Source organism: Hyperoodon ampullatus (genome assembly GCF_949752795.1).
Source record: "Hyperoodon ampullatus genome assembly, chromosome: 17".
Taxonomy (NCBI): Eukaryota; Metazoa; Chordata; class Mammalia; order Artiodactyla; family Ziphiidae; genus Hyperoodon; species Hyperoodon ampullatus.
Window position 1 is genome coordinate 17726685 of NC_136930.1, and position 21569 is coordinate 17748253.

At 43.1% G+C, this 21569-nt stretch overlaps 1 protein-coding gene across 1 annotated transcript in view; it reads right to left on the reverse strand.

Annotated features, from left to right (window-relative positions):
* JPH1 (junctophilin 1) overlaps positions 1-11674 on the reverse strand; it is a gene marked incomplete at both ends in the record, with an annotated part of 77029 nt that extends 65355 nt beyond the window's left edge. The window contains 2 exons of the mRNA XM_079722816.1: positions 5958-6717; positions 11296-11674. Of these exons, the coding sequence (XP_079578942.1) occupies positions 5958-6717; positions 11296-11674 (1139 nt within the window). The remainder of the gene's footprint in view (positions 1-5957; positions 6718-11295) is intronic.
* Positions 11675-21569: the final 9895 nt, after the last annotated feature.

Consider the following 21569-nt stretch of genomic DNA (forward strand, 5'->3'; position numbering starts at 1 on the left):
GGCATTACAAGGAATCCGCCTTCCTATGAAAAATCACTTATGCTAATAGTTGAAAATTAACCAGAGCCCCAGTAGAAGAAACAAAAACATTCATGGAAAAGGTAACCTAAAATTGTTTTTAAAGATGTGATACAGCCACTAATATTACAGAAAAGAAATAAAGATAAAATATAAACTATAATAATATCGATTTTCAAAAGAGAAAGAGAAACCTTCTGTCCAACAGAATCTAAGGACCTCAAATTCCTTGCCCTTTACAATAACTTGGCAGATTGAGCTTTTGCCTAAAATTGGTGGTAATAAGTTTAATTTGGATCCATAATGTGCACTGGCTCATGGTTGACTTTGGGCTTTAATAGGTGTGAATGCAGTCAAGTAATCCTGTGAGGGACTGTTCCACTGAATGTTATTATTTGAGCTAAAGAAAAATGACCCCAAAAAATTGCTGGACAAGAAAACCTTTCAAAAGGAAATAGACAGCTGAATATTCAGCAAACTTAGATTTTTAAAAAGACAATAAGCTCTTATGTTCTGCCTTATCACAAATTTTGGTGATGTCAACTAAGTAGGATAGGCTAGTGTTATTGTAGTTAGTAAAAGATGACTTCCTGGACATTTCTTATTGGACACTCACAGGTATCACTGGACCAGCTCATGAAGAATGGAATTAACAGTCTGGCTTAACTAGAAGCTGTTATTCCCTGGCTCTGCTTTAGTTTTGACACTTTAATGATGGTGACCTAATTAGGGAAAAGGGCACCTCTAACATGTACTTTTGCATTTTCTGCACTTCCTTGACTATTGCCAGATTACAGGGTGATGACCTGTGAGACCTAGGTTTCCTGTCTGAGAACTGCGGTTTAAAAATGTCTGGCAAAATGGAATTAGAAACACTGGCAGTGTAGGTACCCAAAGTAGTGAGGATGTGATTCACTCATTCATCAAATATTTACTAGAGCTCTTATAAAAGTGCCCTGATCTAAACTAGCTGCTGGTAATACAAAAGTGAGCCCAGCTGCCTTCAGGGCCTGGCTCTCCAATCTAAGCTGGAGACAGAGATATTACACCAACATACTGAAATACAATGACGATTTAGACTAACGGGGGGATTTGGACTGAGGCGGTGGGGTGGGAAGGGTAGGGGTGGGGAAACCCTCTGTGAAGAAGAGGCTCTATGTCTAAACCAGAGAGCGGAGCAGCCCGAGGGGCCGGCCAGGGGAGCCGGGCCTGGGTACCAGCCAGAGGGATGGATGAGCAAAGACTTCCCTGAAGGAAAGCTGTAGTGGCTGAGTCATTCTGGGCATGGAGGAAAGGGGGAGAGTGGCATGAAACCGTAATGTACCTTTTTAAAAGAGAAGTATGGGAAATACATTTTTCCTGTAGGATTAAAAAAAAAAAAAATCTGTCATTTTAATATGTAAGTCCCAAACTGGCAATCAGGGAATCCAATCTCTGGTTCTGCAAACGGACGGAGCAAGCTCACCAGATCCCTTGATGCTGAAGTCCTCCATGTGCTATCTGGCTGCTTCCACCCCCCTGTACGGCTACACCTGTGACAAGCACAGCAGGGCTGGGCAGAGGACAGCCCATTCCCTGTCTGGTGCTGCCGTTACCACCTGAAGCGGCACTAACGGTTGGGGAGAGGCTGGGAGCGGACAGCTCCACCCCACTCGTCAGCCTGACCCACCGCTGACGCTTCACAGTGGTCCTGGGGGATGCCCAGCCCATCACCCGACTAGCTGCAGTGAGGCTGGCCACAGAGTTAGTGAGCAAGGGTCACTATCCCACCCCGCTCTCTCCGCCCTTCTTAGTTTTCTTTCTTCTAATCTGATAACAACGAAGCAAGTATAAACAAATACCCGTGGTTCTCAGATGCTTTAGGCCAGAGCTCTCCCATCCTTTTCACCACACCTCTTCCACCCTTTAGCATAACTACTCCTTCTAAGGCCCAGATTCTACAAAGCTCTTCCTGTGTCTACACCCCTCCCTAAATTGTCTGTTCGTTTCCATGGACGTGTGGTTCTCCAAGGGTCACTTAAATACCTCAACCAAATGCCTCACCTTAAAATCCCTCCTTAAAATATTTTTCTCAAGGAACAGTCATTTGCACATCTCTCTTAAGGAATTATTGGAGACAAGAGTTAGTGGAGTAAAAAAATGACCAAATGAGAAAAATGACTGAAATGACAGGGACAGTGGGGTGACCTTGGGCAGAGCCCTCAGTCTCTGCCTCTGAAAATGAGGAGCTTGAAATGTTCACAGTTGCTCCCCTTTCTCTTGCACATTTCTTAAAAAACAAGGTGGAGACATTTTCTCAATTCCATGTGATGATTTCTACTCTCAGGGCCAAGACGAGAACAAAACATTTTTAAAAAATCTTATTAACATAAAATCACATAAACTTTTGGAATTAGAACAGACACCTAAAGAAAGGTCATAGGAGTCGGCAAATTATTAGCATCCCTTAAAGTTTTAATTCTTTTTTTCTTTAATTTTTATAAAGTTTTAACTCTTTGAGTGCTAGCCAAACTTTTAAGTCTTTGAGTGCTAGCCAAACTAGCTAAGAAACTTTCAGTAACTACTGATTCTATTGCATTATTTCTAACATCTACTACCTCTTTTCTGTCATCCTCATATTCCCTGATCTATAAAAATTAAACAGGGGTCCATAATAAGCCTTCAGAAATAAGCCTCCTGTGTTTACTGGGAAGATGCACCACTCCGTCTTCAATGAAGTAAAGGAAAGATCCACAGATCTACCATGGTTTCCTGAATCTTTGGGCCGAAGATGCTTGGTTTCATGTCTCCTGAATTCCCTAAGGAGCCATTTTCACAGAAGGTAATTATTTTCCCTCAAAGCTAGGCTTTGTTTCCAGATAAAATAAGGTGATGGTACAAAAGCGGATCCATTTCCCTGGGATTTCAGAAACAAACAAAAATCTCTGTAGCATAAAAAAATAACAGTGATAGGGGCTTCCCTGGTGGCGCAGTGGTTGAGAGTCCGCCTGCCGATGCAGGGGACACGGGTTCGTGCCCCGGTCCGGGAGAATCCCACATGCCGCAGAGCGGCTGGGATTGTGAGCCATGGCCGCTGAGCCTGCGTGTCCGGAGCCTGTGCTCCGCAACGGGAGAGGCCACCACAGTGAGAGGCCCGCGTACCGCAAAAACAAACAAACAAAAAACAAAAAAAAAACAATGATACAATAATAACACTATCGGGGGGGGGCAATCTGAAGTGGTCAATAACCATTTACAGATCATCTCCCTTTGTTGCTAATGTTGAACTAGTGATTTCAACAGCGGCCGCTGCCAGGAGTCTTACTTTCTAGTTCTTATTCTGCCGTCACTGGGGCAGGGGAAGGGGAAGAGAGTCTTTATGTTCTTAAACTTTTGATATTTTTGAAGCAAAAACCGTTCATAACAACTGCTAGAAGGGTCAGGAAGGACTGGGCAAGTTGCAAAACTCTGTATCTGAAGTAGTCATTAAAGCAAGGAATCTGGAAAGAGACCAAACCAGTGAAAGTGAAATATAAAAGGTTAATCGAGCGTTATAAATTTTTTTTTGCTATCATGTCATCAGAACAGTGTTTTTTTCCTTGTGGTAAGAACACTTAACATGAGATCTACCCTGTTAAAACGTTAAGCGCACACTACAGTATTGTTAACTACAGGCACAATGTTGTAGAAAGCTCTAGAACGATTCATCCTGCTTAACTGCCGCTTTATACCTTGGAACAGCAACTTCCAATTTCTCCCTCCCTTCAGCCCCTGGCAACCACCATTTTACTGTTTCTATGCGTTTGACCATTATAGATCTCGCCTATAAGTGGAATCATGCAATATATTTGTCCTGTGACTGGCTTATATCACTAAGCATAATGAACCGAGCGTTTTTTAAACAGCTAAGTGAAATCTTTACGAAGGAGTTAACTAGCTAGAAGCACAAGCTCATAAGCTAAATGTCTGTTAATTATAAACTATTATAACACACTACATAATACCACCCCAAAAGACTTTCGACAGAGAGACTGTGCCTAGAACTTGGGTAAGAGTTTTACGATACCAGTAAAATCAGAGATCTTTGCATCACAGCTTTTCATTATGTAGGTTCCTCCAATTTAATCATAAAAGTCAATAATTAACGCAAGCGTAAGAAAATTATTTGCTAGAATGTCCCGCATAGGTTTATCTTCCACCTGCCAAGACTGAATTACCTCTAGTATTATCACTAGGTGAAAACAAAAGGGAAGAATCCAAGAGCACATTTCAAATTAGAGACTAGGGCCTAACGAAAAGTATATCAATTAGCTCTAAAAGTTATCAGAGGGCCATGGGAGCTGGAAAGGTTAGATGTGCCAAGTACCCTATCTACAAGCAAAGTAAAAAGCAAGTAGATGCAATGCTTGGTGATCAGAGAAAACCATGATCTAAAATAAAAGATGCTCAGCAGATAAGAGAGGAGAGACCGTTCTTGAAAGTTTGCGCCAATTAACAAGTAATATTAACTTTAAAATTGGGATAAAGATGGAAATCTTGAACCCTTTAATATCATACATATCTAACAATAATACAAAAACCAAGACCGTCTCCATTTTCCAATTAGTGTTTCAGACACTCAGAAGTAAACAGCAGCCATAAAATAGGGGCATTAAAAAAAAAAGAATTTCAGAAGTCTAGAAGTATTAAGTTGAACAATATGAAATCGCCATTTTTTGTACATCAAAAAGTTCGAACATCAGAATTTTCACATGGTTCCACCAAAGAAAAGGGAGGGCTCATTAATTTAATGGTAAGAATAAAAACCTGAAGACATGCTAAGAGTTCGTGGTTTCACTAGGAGGTTTACTTCAGTGCGAGAATAGTACTGAAGCAGGAAAAGGATTTTTAATATTCTATGATAAACATTATGTCTCAAATCACACGAAACTCGGGCCAGTCAGTACCTGCTCAAATGAGCCTAAGAATAAAATTTTCCACGTATAACCGTCCCACTTTCTTTTTTGACTAACATATGACATCCAACCCTAGTAAAATTCTATTCCCCGTCGGTTTCTCCACGCCCTGGTTGGATGCCTGAACCTGCCTATCATGGGTAGAGCTTCAGGGGCGTGCCCACACACACCTCACTTCTCAATCTACTATTCACCACTCAGTCCTACACACTCCAGCCCTCCTCTGCCGCTCTTTCTTTTAACCTTGGCACCCTGACAGTCCCATCTGTCTTTGTCAGGCTCTCCCCCACCCCCTTCCTTTACAATACACCAGTGATCTAGTCTTTCTCTCATAGAATGGGGGGATTCTGCTGAGCCTCAGTCACTCTGCCTTTCCCATGTAGGTAAACTTTGCTGTTCAAAGAATATCTGCTGGATTTTGTCATGTAACTTTACATTTCTGCCTTATCTGAATCCTGATGAGTTTCTCAAAACCAATCTCACCTATAAGGCATCAATAAACAGAACTTGAATGTTATAAATTAGGATAATTTTCTAAGGCGGAGCTGTACACACCTCCAACTTTAATATTAGAATAAAGGGACTCACCTACACTAGGTGGGTTTCCATGTGGATGGTATTTTCTTTCCGGCACACAAAAGCACTGTGCTCCCTCTGGAAGTATTTCAGGGGTACTTTTTTTTTTTTTTTTTAAAGTAACTTCCTGGACTCTGGGAAATGTACACAGGCTCTGAGTCAACTCCATCACGTTCAGTATTAGGGAAGTAATTTATGTGAGGAAGGGAACCGCAATGTGCCTTCGACATTTTTTGAGAGCGGAAAGTTTCAGAAGAGTGCAGGTACGTTTCTGACTCTTTCTCTATTGGGCTTAATCATTTTCCACCTTTGATTCCGGCAGTTGTAGAACCTATTTGGTGACGTCACCAAAGGACTGACAAACATATTATTTGATATTCCACTGCTGCGAAGGCCCCGCGCAGAACCACCCATCCTGTGCGTACATACCTTGAATTTGCTATTTCCACTTTGGTTCTCGCCATGGCGGCTGCCCTTTGAGCGCCTTCGATCGCTCTGTCCACCTTCTCCCTAGTTTTTGTATTTCTTATTGGTATAAGCTGCTTCCTTATTCCACGGACCAGAATATTATTTTTGTATTTTCCCTCTTCCTTAGAGCCGTCGGGAAACACGGTGCAGCCGTACCCGTGCCTCTTGTTATTTGCCCACTCGCCTTCATACTTCATGCCGTTGGAGCGCTCGCTGATGCCGAAGCCGGTGCGCTTGTCGTTCTTCCACTCGCCCATGTACGTTTCCGTGGTGGTGGCGTCCACGTTGTCTTCCACCGGGCAGAAATCACAATCTACGTCGCCGAAGCTGATGGTGGAGTTGGCGTCGCTGGAACTGATTCGGCTCATGGCCGCGTCGCTGCGGACCGAGCTACGCTTGCTGGAGATGGAGGACTTGGATTCCGACTTGCGCAGTTTCATGCTTCCCAAGAGGGAGCCCCGGCGGAAGAGGCCGCCCTTCTTCTTGCCCGCGAGCTCGGCGTCGGCATGGAAGTTGAGCACGAAGCCCCCGCGGCTGCCGGCCGGGCTGTCGGCGGCGGCCGCGGCATCGTGGAGAACGCTGCCGTTGCTCTGCTCGCTGCGCAGCGAGGCCAGCGACGTGCGCAGCGGCGAGCGGATCACCGTGGCCATGCCGTAGGGCACGCTCTGGCGCACGCCGTAGCCGTGTCGCATGCCGCCGGCCCACTGGCCCTGGTAGGTACCTTCGAGAGACCGCAAGAGAGCACAGCGTGAGTCTGGGGCCGAGGGGGCGCTGGCGCCTGCGAGCCCTGCGCGCAGGCCCGGCGGCCCAAGGTGCAATCCCGCACATTGCCAAGTCAACTCTTAGGGATGCTTTTAAAATTCCATTTGTGAATCCCGTCCCTGAGATGTTGTGCCTAGACCTTTTCTGTAATTGTATGTAGGCTTTTTGTATACAGCTGTGGTGGCTAAAAAGCGTGCACTGTTTACCTTTGGGAAAACTGAGATAAACTTCCACACTTAGCATTATGGAATTTATCTCAGGGCAAAGGTGTGCTTGACAGTATCCACTAAAACTTTGTTGACACCGGATCACTTTTTCAATGAATATTATGCCTTCTCAGGAAAAGGATAATCTCTAAGCGAAAGCATTTGTTTTCAGTAAGTTTTTCTATTAAATAAATTAGCAGAGACGTTTAAAAATTAATCTGGAGCAGCTTTTTAAATAACCTTAGGGGGAACTGAATGTTAAGATTAGGGAACTTAGAATTTTCTCTTCTACATCAAGTTCATTTCCTTTTAATTAAAGGAAAATTTTAAATTAAAATATCCCCCAAAAGAAGCTATGTAGAAATTTTAAGATGTAATTACTTCCTTATTATTCCTAACTCACAATATCACAGAAAAGCAATCATGATAACAGTCTGTCTTGACTTCTTTCAGTTTCTGATTATACCGAGCTACCTTGCCATTTTGTATTGCCGTGAAGATTTCTATTGCATGGCATACATTTATTTTTAAAATACCGAGAAGTGCTGCTTATAGTTTTATATCATTGTGTTAACAAGGGCTGATTATTGCACTTAAAAGTTAAAGCCATAATGGCTCCAAAGTCAAAAGTTTTGACGAATTTCAAGACTACCATCTCTTTCTGTTCATTCTGATATATTTTTGGTATATAAATAGACAGTAGCAGGGAGACAATGAAATATGAAGTGGGTCTAGTACTGTGAATGTCATATTCTGGGTAGGCCTTAACATCTTAACCTGACACCTAAGAACTTCTGAGGAGGGGGGCATAAACCCCAAAGGATAAGATAGTCAAATAGAACATTTCAATTCAAGAAGCTTTCTACTGAATATTAGCCATCTCCAAACAGGGAAGGAAACAGAATTATTTCCTTAATAATTATTTCTTTAACAGGGAAGGAAAATGAATTATTAGGAAATTGCAACTTACTTTCCCTTTTCCTGATAGATAAAATTTTAAGTTCTAAGATAAAAGTTATACAACCTGACTTTACGCACTAAAACTACCTTATTTTTAAATACTTGTTTAAATAAGCAAGGAATGCTATAATTGTATCCTCCTAACTTTTCTACATAATGACAAGTTAATTTTGCTAGAACAACTTCCAACATACTGTTTGATATCAAGAAGTATTTACACTTTTAAAATGCAACCATACTGTCTTAGGAATTCCTAACACTGGGGGGAAATTAACAGCTAGTTTCCTTAAACTGCTATCTCCAGAAAGTATTTAGGATTTCCAACGATGTATTACTTGAAAACTCTAAGTGGTTTAAGGCAACAGCAATAATTAGAAAGTTGCGGTTGTTGTTTAACTGTCGAGTTGAGAAGCAGAACAATGGCATTGGCTATATTCCCATCCTATTCTGTTGAGGAACAGTATATGGAAGAATTCCTCCACAGAATTGCTAGAAACCAATTTACAGTCAAAGTGTTAGTGGCTCATCTGAAATTTAAAACAGGTTTAGTCAATGAACCTAGCAAAAAAAGGGCCTCTAGTTCTTTATGAAGCAGGTGGTTTCCACCTGCTCCATGCTGCTCAAATAAAGTTCTAATTAGTTCCTCGCAATTCCTTAAATATAGATGCATAGTTCACAAGTTTAAAAATTATTTTCATGGGTTTGAAGTTATGTTCTATGATTCTGTATCTGGGAGCTGATTTTCTAGATATGGCCATTTTCACTAAATAAGCTTGTAGTGGAAGGCATCCAGTTCAGAGAGAATTCCGGTCAAATTTAGACCTTATTATGCCAAACTTAAATCTACATGCTGTGAATGGGTATGTGCATGTGCAAGTATGCATGTAATTAACAAAACAATGTGTCTTCCTAGATATTTTCAATAGTTTCACGACAAGTGAAAAAAGGAACCACAGCAGGATCAGAATTTGCACCAAATATTCTGGGCACCTAGACTTGGATTTCATGAGTATGGTACTAATTTATTCTTAATATTCAGGGAGTTTCTATTTCAGTAACACTTCACACACAAATCACTAATAAAATAAACCGAGTGATACTTGTCAATGGAATTATGACTTCCTTCCTCTAGTTTAATGTCACCACAAAATACATGGAATCAGATTTTCCCTAGGTCTGAAAGGGTAGCTAGGGATGGACTTGTGGTGCAGAGGCAAAAAGTAAAAATAGGGGAAGTGATATGTCCCGTTTTGGCCAAAATCTTTGTATGAAATAAGTTGTAGCAATACACTTCAATTTAGGCCCTCATTTTATGATTCAGGACTTTCTAATTAACTAACTGATTGGCATATGAAAGAAAAACAGAGTAGGAATAGTGATTTTTTAGAGTTTTTTCTCCCCTTCCTAATTGGTAGCATATTAGATTTTTTTTTTTTTGGTAGAAAAAGAGAACCACAGTCCTACAGTTATGCCAAATTTTGAGGTTTTTAAAAGATTCTTTTAAAAGTTAGTTTTAAAACAAGATGCTGATTATCCACAGTCATCCTAGACACTTATTTGAGCTTCTACAACACATACATAGAGGACCTTTACTGTGCTACATATATATTTTGATTGCTAGGTATAGTGAATACTCTAAACCAAGAGATTTTGTTTAATGAGTAGTAACTTTAAAAGAAGACTCACTTATTTTTAGCCTTCCAAATACTGAAGTAAAAGAACTATCCATGGCCTTCTTGAAAGGTTATAAAATAACGCACACATATGAAAGATAAGTTTTGTATTCCAACTTTCGAGCATGGAATTTAGTTATATTGTAGACCCGGGGCCTCCAATAAAATCCAATCAAAAGCTAACATGTTTGTAAGGCTGTCAACCAAGACACTCTATGCCCATTCAGAACATCTAAGGGCCCTAATTAACTACTGTGGAACTTGAAACTCCTGCAGCCCATATACAAGTATTAGAGTAAGTCCCCCCCCTTTTAATCCATGAGAACCATATCCTTCATTTATACTGTAGGATGAAAAGATGTCCTTTTTAGCAAATCCTACCATTCTGCCGTTTTGCATTTGAAACACGGCCCAACTGTTCTGAGTAAGTGAAGTGTACAAATTGTATAAGCTTTTATATAAGCAGTGGCCTGGGCTGCCGTGGGGTTGCCGTGGGCTGGAGAAACTTTTAACTGGATCCCTTTAATATCCTCCAACTCTGAGCTGCAGAATTCTGAAATGTGACCTTGCTTCCTACAGCCCTCTCCAATTAACTGATTACGTTTAGTATAAGAAAATGTATTTTGCCAAAGCATAAGACAGTCATGCTTCTCAGTTTATTACAAAAGGAAATTCATCAGATTTTGATACCTGTTTCAATAATATACGTTTCCTGGTTGGAAAAAAAAAAAGGGAACTCTGCCCTCTTATATACAAAATTTCTTTTGCAAATATTGTTTAAATATTAAAACAAGGTGAATTTTGCTCACAGCCAGCATACCATTTCGGTCATACACCTTATTGCAAATCGGCGATTGCGTACTGCCATTCTCAGGAGTAAAGTAGCTGTTAACTTAGCAACTATACCTTTCAATTGTATTTTTTAAAACGTAGACTCCATTGTTCATTTCTAAAGTGTTTTCCTCATAATTTGTCCACTTATCTGCAGCTCAACAATGAGTACCTTCTTTTGATGGAAAACCAATACTTCAAGAAACCGAATGAAAACCAGAAAGAAACCCCCACATCCTCCGAATCCCACCTGCATCAGGTGGCCTCTCCACTCCCATAACTAGGATGTTTCCAAAAGCACCTCAGATAAGGAACAATTCCCCAACATCCTAGTTAATGGGGTTCTGGCTTCTATCTTTAGGCTACTAGAGGACCAGAAGCGAAATACGACTCCACGTGAAACCAATCCCAGGAGCGGTCCGCAGCGACCGCCAGCCTCACAAGCCCAGGGCGTTCGCTCTAACTCCACGGGAGTGGTGATTTCAAACCCGCCCGGGAGAGGGAGGGATCAGGAACGTAATGTGACGGGCTCAAGTGACAGCGTCCCCTCTCCAGCCCAACCCTCCCGGGCGCGCTCCCTCCCGGTGGCAGCGCGGCGCCGGCCAGGTATATTCACGCCTTGCTCCCCAGGGTGTGCACACACCGCCCGCTCCAAGAACCGGGTCAGATCCAACCCTTGCGCACCAGTCGCGTCCCACTGCACGCTCCTGGGAAGAGCGGGCGCGGGAAGAGGGTGGGAGGCTTCCCCAGGTGTTTTGGCGGGTTTCCGGACACGTGCGCCTCGCGTCCTCCCCGCTTCCCCGCAGTCTGGGCAAAGCCCACCGCACTAGCTCGCGAAGCAGCCGAGCCGCCAACGACGCCGCTCACCTCCGTCCCCGTAGGTCTCCACGCCGTACCCGTCCTGCAGCCCGTTACTCCAGGTACCCTCGTAGCGAGCGGGGGTGCACAGGCTCTGCCGAACCCCGTAGCGCCCCTTGAAGCCATGTGACCACTCCCCCCGGTACATCCACTTGCCCTTCGTCTCCACCCCCAGCCCGTGCCGCTTGCCCTGCGCCCAGTAGCCCTGGTAGGTGTTGCCGCTGGGCCAGGTGTAGCCTCCGACCACCTCGAAGCCGTGCGACCAGGAGCCCGAGTACTCGCCCTGGCCCTTGGGCCCCGTGCAGATGCCATGCCCGTGCGCCTTGCCCTCCTCCCAGCCGCCGCAGTAGGTGCCGCCATCGTCGAAGTCGAACCTTCCGCCCGTCATTCGGGGGGCAGCCCCGGCGCGCTCCCCGCGGGGGCACGGACGCGGGCAGAGCTGGGCACGGCAGGGTGTAGCTCGGGGGTGGAGGCCCGGCGGGCGAGCTCACGACAGCGCCCCGGGCAGCTCGCGCCGCCGCTCGGCTCCAGTCCGACGCCGCCCCCGTCCTCCCCTCTTCTCTCGCCGCTGCCGCTGCCGCCGCTGCCGCCGCCGCCACCGCCGCCACCGCCGCCTTCCTCCTCCTCCTCCTCCTTCGCCGCTGCCGCCGCCGCCCTGGCCAGCGCCGCGCGCGAGAGGACAGCCCGGGCTCCAGAGCGGACCTTCAGCTGCTCCCACCCGCCCACGTGAGCCGGGCGCCGCCCCGCGCCCGCCCCTCGTCCCCTCCCCGGGCGCCGAGGCCCGGCCCCGCGGCGCTCCCGCACCGCCCCCCCCAACCCGGGCCCTGCCCCCAGCCCCGGGAGCGGCCGCTTCCCCGGCCGGCGGGCTGGCTCGGGACCGGCCGGCGGGCGTGTGTTCGCGCAGAGGGATGAGAGTGGGAGGGCGATTGTGCCCAGGGCTGCGCGCGAGTCCCCGCCTGCCTGGAGGCGGAGGCGAGGCCGCGTGTGTGGAGGCAGCTCGCAGGCGGCGGAGGCCCCGGTGTTTGTGTTTGGGGTTTATCAATGTGGTGAAGCGCCCATAAGTGCGGCCACGTGTGTGTTGAGGGAAAACTCATATGCGTGTTTGTCTGCATGGGGTTCGTAGTTGCATTTTTTCCGGCCTTCCAATTTGTGTACTGTTGCGTTTGACATGCTCAGCTGTCACCGTGAATTAACATCCCCCAGATACATGTATGCATGTGAGATAAGTCTGCCACAGCCTAGATATAATTGTGCAGAATGTTCTTTTACACCTACCCATTTCGAAGCACATGTGTTTGCATTTATTTAATGAATATACAGGAGGAGAGCAATGCAGTTTGAAAAAGCACAGAATAAACTGGTGAGTTTTTTTGTTTGTAATAATGAAGAGGGTGTTTTTAACCTGTCTTTGCAGGGATATAGGGTATTTGCTTCTACCTCAGAGCCTGCTCCCTCTAATGCCTCATTTATTCTTCTAACAACCCTAGAAATTCTTCAGCCCGGAGCTGTGTACCCAACGGGCAGACGGCTCAGTCTGTGTATGTTGTATGTGTCTGGAATGTACACCTGGTACCTCTCCACTGGCATCCACAGTTTAAGAAAGTAAACAGAAGCCTTCAAGGAGGAATATGGTAAGTAAAACACTGCTCTAAACTTACAAAGAGTCCCTGACCTACAAAACTGGAGACAGGTGTCAGCTGATCTACTTTCCAGCTGCAACACTGCTTTGTTGAATTCACTTTAGACAACTCTTTAAAACTTTTAAACCTCTATTTCACCATCTTCCAAATGGGAATGACAAGATTTACCTTTCACTTTCTATGTTAGATAATAACTGAATATACTGTGGGTGCAGTGTAAAGCCAAACATCAGAGATTTGTTCATAGGCAAGTTGCTAAGTCAGTATTGCCTCTGGGGAAAGCAGGCACTGGTTTCAACCTCACCCTTAAAATACCCATGGGAGACACTTCTCTGTGGTTCATAGCCAGGGGTCTTCGGTTAGCCTCTCAAGGACACTGCTTTGCAGAGTATTCATGGTATTCCTTAGGCTGAGAGGCTTTTGGATGACATAGTGAGCACCAGAGGCTGCCAAAGGTTCTCTCACTAGGTTTTGATAATCAGATAAAAATATAAGCACAGGTGTCAGGGAAGGCAGCAGGGAAAAAGGAGACTAAACTGCACAGAAAAGGAACTGAAACTGACCTTGACTGTCTCTAGCTCAGGACTGGAGCTGGCCTTTCCTGCTTATCTGGCTGAAATACTGAAAGAAAAATCTCAGTTTACACAAAACCAAATCACCAAAGAGAATTAGAAACCCTTATCCATGGCGCTGCCTGCAGAGTTGCTAGGAATAGTGCTTACCCTAGTGGCCTGAAATAATTATGCACCTTGCTCAGCATCTTGTCCTGGGCTGGGGATTGATTTAGGCCACCGGGAAAACGAAGGCCCAGGATTTTGCAGCTGAGCCATAATTCCATTTTTCTGGATCAGGAACTAGTGTAGACAGTCACATTTCCATCTGTTTTAGGGTTCTTTTTGATATGCGAAACTGTGTGATTGCTCAGGCCAACATATTTTTTTCTCATTTTGAACTGGATTTCTTCATAGAGTAACCTTTGTTTCTTTGCCTTTTTATTTTTGACCCACCCATGTGTGTTAGGATCTACCTATATGAACATTTAAGGGCTAAACTTGTGTTTGCAAGCGTGGTGGAAACATTTAATGCTTTTTTACTTTTCCTAATTAGCTCTCAGGCAAATGATGGACTTTCTGAAATACACAGCACAGAGTCAGTAAGTTTCTGGATCTATAATGGATGTGTAGTCCATCCATGGTAGATGGACAAAGGGCGCTGGTGCAAACACATCTGGGAAGAATATGGAGATTTGGGGACAGTAAAAGATATGCCCACTTATCCCTTAATCTTTTCCTCTTGCTATCCCTAATAGACGTCTTCCTTGGAAGGACCCTTCATTAAAAGAAAGAATCCACCACCAGGTGTCTGCTATTACATTTTAACCAATCAGTCCTAACCCGACTCTGCCACTGACTCTCTTCACGGGAGAAAATCAGTATTGAATTTTTGGTAGTTCACTGAGAGATTTTGGGCAAAAAATCATACATACAAAGCATACAACCCATACTCCCATTTACCTGCTGTCATCCCGGTGGAATGTTACCCCAGTCTGACTGATGTGTTCATTAACGTCAGTGTTCAGGTTCAATGGCAACGGTTGGAGAAGACAAGGGAACGAGAACCAGGAAAAGGAAGAGGTGCTGAGGACGGTCACACAGCACGTCGGAGGTAGTGGAATAACACTGCAGTTTACTAGTTGGGGTTAGTAATGTCTCATTTTCCCTCTCACTCTGAACCTTTGCCCTGGATAAGGGGGGAGTTGAATTTAGCTTTAAGAGGAGATTAGTAAGAAGAGAATATGAATGTTGGTTTGACAGGTGGGGTGCGGGAGGCCATTAAAGCCCAGGGGCCAGCAGCCACGGTAGTGCTTGGTTTTTCTCCACTGTTCAAAACGCGGCGCTTGTAGATTTCCATTCTAGAAAATTTTGTAACAAAAAGTAAGCCATTTGAGTGTGAATGTCTAGTAACAACATGTTGGTGAGGATGTTTTGCTTAGAATTTGATCTTTTTTCATAGAAGATGTGTTTAAAATTTTATTGGTGATTTCATTTTATTTACATATTAGAATTAGTTACTGAGAATTTTTAATAAAACTACAAATGACAGAAAGCTAATCTGGAGGTGTATGCTGTCCAAAGTGTGTTTATTGATTCAAAGTGTGTAAAAAAGCAAGTAGAATTTAAATTACTTGATTTATTATATAAGTCAAAATGAGTTTTACTACTATTATATATAGGACGGATAAACAACAAAGTCCTACTGTATAGCACAGGGGACTATATCAATATCCCATGATAAACCATAATGGAAAAGAATATGAAAAAGAATATCTATGTATAACTGAATCACTTTGCTGTACAGCAGAAATTGACACAAATTGTAAATCAACTATACTTCAGTAAAATTTCAAAGAGTATTATTAGCATATCTGTGATAAAAGATTCATAAACATTTTAAAAACTTGCCCACAATAAATAAAAAAGTTAAGAAATATGGCCATAAGCTTTGCAGATACCATGAAGTCAGAAGAGGAAGTGACTTACGAAATTAATGATCCTCACAACTTTGAAGGAAATTACGGTATTGCCAGACTATGTGCTAAGTTCTTTACGTGCATTCATTCATTCAAATCTCATAATAACCCATGTGAGTAGTACTAGTGTTATAACCATTTTACAGAAGAAGAAAATAAGCTTTAAAACAGTTAGTTATGTGCCCAAGATCATTCGAGGTAGAAATGGTTGAGCTGGAATTTAAACCACGTCTGTCTGATTCTCTTTATTACCACTCTTTATTAGAGAGGGTGAGAACTTCCAAATGGAGGAAGGAAGCAGGCTGGGTGGAAAGCAAGAAGGGGTGGTGAAGATGACTTTTATTTATTTTTTAGAATAGCTGCCCAGATGATGGTGATGCTACAGGCTAGAGTTAAAGAAATGGAGGAAGAAGAGTAAATTATAGAGGTTGGGAAGATAGGTTCATATAGGAAAAGATGATCCAGAAATATATCTCAGAGATGTTCAGTAGGCAGTTGGGGGCTTCCCTGGTGGCGCAGCAGTTGAGAGTCCGCCTGCCAATGCAGGGGACACGGGTTCGTGCCCCGGTCTGGGAGGATCCCACATGCCGCAGAGCGGCTGGGCCCATGAGCCATGGCCGCTGAGCCTGCGCGTCCGGAGCCTGTGCTCCACAACGGGAGAGGCCACAACAGTGAGAGGCCGGCGTACCGCAAAAAAAAAAAAAAAAAAAGGCAGTTGGTAATGCAGGTCAAGGACTAAAAATAAATTAGTTGATAAGTAAATATAGTTGTCCTCAGTATCTGTGGAAGATTGGTTCCAGGACTTCCCCTCCCAATACCAAAACCCACGATGTTCAAGTCCCTTATAGAAAATGGCAGAGTATTTGTACATAACCTATGTACATCCTCCCACGTTCTTTCAATCCTATCTAGATTTACCTATAATAACTAATACAAAGCAAATGCTATGTAAATAGTTGCCAGCACGTGGCAAGTTCAAGCTTTGCTTTTTGAAACTTTCTGGAATTCTTTTTTTTTTTTCCACATATTTTCAATCTGCGGTTGGTTGAATCTGTGGATGTTGAATCTGATGCAGCATAAGGAAGGCCAACTGTAATCCCTGAGTTTCTCTTCTGACAGGTCTCTTTCAGTAACCCTTCCCTTTGAGACTTGTACCATTCATGCTGGCCCACTCTGTAGGAAGCCAGCAACTGGCTCTGTGCTGTATTTTTCAGAAAATCCATCTCCTCTAGGTCACTCCCCTTGTTTATCTAGGCTTAGCTGCTCTCCCCCATACCTGCTGTTGCCTGCCATTGTCCCAAGCAGCCTCATCCTGGCCTCACCGTCTGTCGTCTTTCTCAGCATCATGGCCTTTATCTTAAAGTCCTCAGACATAGCGTGGCCCTTACTTTGACCCATACGTAGGCCAACACTGAAGACTAGAACTTGACAATCCCACTTTGACAGCACTCGCTGGTCTTTCCCATTCCCTGAACAAGCCATGGACTCTTAGCCAAGTCTCCACTCCTTTGATGCCCTTCATGTCCTCCTGGCCCTTCCCGATCCTGCCTGAAGGCCCTAATGCGTGCTTTCCTCAGCATTGTCCTTTCTATAGGGACCTCCTAGTTCATCTGCCTGCCCAGCCCCCAAGCCTAAGCCACAGTTTCTCATCCCCTGCTCCTAGGAAGCCCCTTCTGGAGAGAATCACGTTTACCAGTTGCCATTGCAAATCATGGGTGTCAAGCCTCAGGCTAACCCCTCCACACTGCGTGGCCAATCTCTTCCCAGGCAACTTCCAGAAGCCTGTCACCATCCCTGAGCCCCTCTTTCTTTCCTACTTGTCTTCTCCCTCATGGAGGAAAAGAGCTAACCCCTGGGAACACCTTCCTTCTCTTCAGATTGGTCCTCATTTTCTTCCTTTCTTCACAACCTCACCCCAGAGGAAAAGATGTCCCTTTTCCTCTCCACGTTCTGGGTCAGTTCCTTCTCTCTTGGATATACTTTAATTTCTTTTCTTCCCTCCAACAGAGGTGCTCGTGTGTCCTCTATGTTAAAACAGCCCTCATTTCCTGGTCCCGCTTTCACCTCAAGTCTCCTGTCCGTTCTGGAAACTGCAGACTTCCCTGAATGAGTAAGTTACGTTCAAGTCTTTCCTCCCCACCTCTCATTCTCACGCCACTCGATTTGGGTTCTATCCTCACCAGTCTAGTGAAGCTTGTTTAGCCGTTAAGGACCTCCTAGTTGACAGATACAATGGCATCTCTTCAACCCCTATCCTGCTAGGAGTGGCAGCCCCCAGTTTGATATTTGTGAACACTTAACCCTCCCTCAGCTTCTGTAAAACCCATATCTCTCAGCTTATCTCTCCTCTCCCTCTTCCTCTCCTACCACTTTAGCTGTCTCATTCCCTGTGTATTTTTCCTCTTATCCCTTTCTAATCTCCTTAGGCTGTCTTTTGTGTCCAAAACATTAGCTTCTTCGTAGCCAAATTTTGTGTAATTACTGGATACTTGTTGGCTTATTTTATACAACTAGGCAATCTTGCCCTAGGGCCCAAGAGTCTAATTTATAAATAATCTAATTCTGATATAAAAACACCAGCTGAGCCTTATTTAAGTCTCAAGGGCAGTTCTTTGGTTTCTTCCCATGACTTGTCCCTTGTGGCTCTCTGCCTGCTCTTTTTAATGAGCAGTGGTCCCCTAGACTTAGCATATGTGTCCAATGATGAGGCTCACAGGGGGTTTCAGAAAAGTTCTAACAATGAAAAAGGTAAATGACAGGTTAAAGGGAGACTTAAAAGAGGTAGTAAGCTTGAAGACACAGAGTAGACTGTTCCAGGTACTAGATCTGTGCATTGAAGACCTAGTACCTGAAACAAACCATAAAATGTATTTCTATGTGTGTGTATATGTGTGTGTGTACGTATATCTATGCACTTGTATATATGATTACTCGGTTAGGTTTGGAGACAGAGAAGTAGCTCAGACCTTTCTCTTAAGGGTATAAAACATACCTAAAGAGGCAGGAGATAAAAATGAAAAATAATAAAAGTGCAAGGGAGACAACTATAAGTAGCAAACAAGCACCAAGTGTGATAAGGGTTCAGAGGATAGAGTAGTTTTGCAGGCTGCTATAGTTGAAACGATTCTCAGGAATCACGGGCGTACTGTTTAGCTTTGTGGATAATGTAGAAGGGGCATCCTTCCAGATATCTCTAAAGGGATGGTCTTCTTAAGAGACACTGTACAGAGGGAAGGAATGAGGGGAATCCATGACTGTGATTAGGAGAATAGAGGAGACCTCCTGGAAAAGAGGTCCCTGGAATTGAAGGAGAAAAGAGGATGAGTTCATCTCTTTCATGCAACAGTGAAAATCATAATGCTTTATTCTGAAAATATGGATGAAAGGCAACTCAGAATTTGAAATAACACAAATTGGGGGTGGGGGCAAGGGACTATAAAAACATACTCGGGAGTGTTGCTATTAAGATGGTAAAAGTCGTGAAAATTGATGGGATAACCATTTCCTAAAAAGGTTGAATAGAGAAGGGCAGTACATCAACATCCATTCATGATAAAGACTCGACTCTTTCCAAAGTGGGTATAGAGGGAACATATCTCAACGTAATAAAAGCTATTTATAAGAAACCCACAGCCAACATAATACTCAATGGTGAAAAGTTGAAAACCGTCCCACTAAAATCTGGAACAAGACAAGGATGCCCACTCTCACCACCTCTATTCGACATAGTATTAAAAGTCCTAGCCACAGCAATCAGATGATGAAAAGAAATTAAATGTACCTGAATTGGAAGGGAAGGAGTAAAACTGTCATATGCAGAATACATGACACTATACATAGAAAACCCTAAAGACTCCACATAAAAACAACTAGAAGTAATAAATGAATTCAGCAAGGTAGCAGGATACAAGGTAAACATACAGAAATTGGTTGCATTTCTTTACACTAACAATGAAATATCAGAAAGGGAAAGTTAAAAAAAATCTCTTTTAGAATTGCATCAAAAAAATAAAATACTTAGGAATAAACCTGACCAAGGAGGTGAAAGACATATATGCTGAGAACTAGAAAACGCTGATAAAGGAAATTGAAGATGATTTAAAGAAATGGAAGGAGATCGCATGCTCTTGGATTGGAAGAATTAATATTGTTAAAATGGCCTTACTACCCAAAGCAATCTACAGATTTAATGTGAACCCAATCAAATTACCCATGACATTTCTCACAGAACTAGAACAAATAATCCTAAAGTTTATATGGAATCACAAAAGACCCAGCCAAATTGCCCAAGAATTGCCAAAGCAGTCCTGAGGAAAAAGAACAAAGCTGGAGGCATTACACTCCAAGACATCAGACAATAATACCACAAAGCTACAGTAATCAAAACAGCATGGTATTGGCACAAAAACAGACATATGGATCAATGGGCCAGAATAGAGAGCCCAGAAATAAACCCACACACCCAAGGTCAATTAATCTTCGACAAAAGAAGCAAGAATATACAATGGAGAAAAGACAGTCTCTTCAGCAAGTGGTACTGGGAAAACTGGACAGCTACATGTAAATCAATGTAGTTAAAACACTCCCTCACACCATGCACAAAAATAAACTCAAAATGGCTTAAAGACTTAAATATAAGACAAAGACACCATAAAACTTCTAGAAGAGAACATAGGCAAAAGATTCTCTGACATAAGTTGTAGCAATGTTTTCTTAGGTCAGTTTCCTAAGACAGCACTAGAAATAAAAGCAAAAATAAACAAATGGGACATAATCAAACTTAAAAGCTTTTGCACAGCAAAGGAAACCATAAACAAAGTGAAGAGACAACCTATGGACTGGGAGAAAGTCTTTGCAAATGATACGACCAACAAGGGCTTAGTTTCCAAAATATACAAATAGTTCATATAACTCAATAACAAAAACCCAAACAGCCCAATCAAAATATGGGCAGAAGATCTAAATAGACATTTCTTGAAAGAGGGCACACAGATGGCCGATAGACACATGAAAAGATGCTCCACATCACTAATTATTAGAGAAATGCAAATCAAAAACACAATGAGGTATCACCTCACACTGGTCAGAATGGCCGTCATTAAAAACGTCCACAAATGATAAAAATGCTGGAGAGGGTGTAGAGAAAAAGGAACCCTCCTACACTGTTGGTGGGAATGTAAATTGGTGCAGCCGTGATGGAGAACAGTATGGAGGTTCCTTAAAAAACTAAAAATGGAGTTACCATATGATCCAGCGATACCACTCCTGGGCATATAGCCAGACAAAACTAAAATTCAAAAAGATACATGCACCCCAATGTTCATAGCAGCACTATTTACAATAGCCAAGACATGGAAGCAACCTAAATGTCCATCGACAGGTGAATGGATAAGGAAGACGTGGTACGTATATACGATGGAATATTACTCAGCCATAAAAAAGAATGAAATAATGCCATTTGCAGCAACATGGATGGAACTAGGGATTATCATACTCAATGAAGTAAGTCAGACAGAGAAAGACAAATATCATATATCACTGATATGGGGAATCTAAAATATGATGCAAATGGACTTATTTACAAAACGGAAACACAGACATAGAAACAAACTTCCCTAAGGGGAAGGGGGGGAGAGGGGTAAGTTAGGAGATTGGATTAACATATACACACTACTATGTACAAAATAGATAAACAGCAAGGTCCTACTGCAAAGCACAGGAAAATATATTCAATATCTTGAAATAACATAATTAAAAAGAATATGGAAAAGAATACATATATATATGTATAACTGAACCACTTTGCTGTACACCAGAGTCTAGCACAATATTGTAAATCAACTATACCTCAATAAAAAATGTTTTTTAACCAAGAAGGGAGGTGCACAATATTGCTGAAAGCACAACTAAGGAGTAAGTAGTTGCCAAGTGACTGATAGCTGAAGGAAAGAAAAAAACAAATCCATTATTAGGCAGTAAAGAAACGCAAATTATAATTGGGGAATGAATGGTACCAAGAGCTCTGGAATGGGATTTGAAACAATTGCCAATAATAGGAAAGGCTTCCCTCTAACTGAGCGACATTGGGGACTGTTGTATCCTTGCCAAGTGCT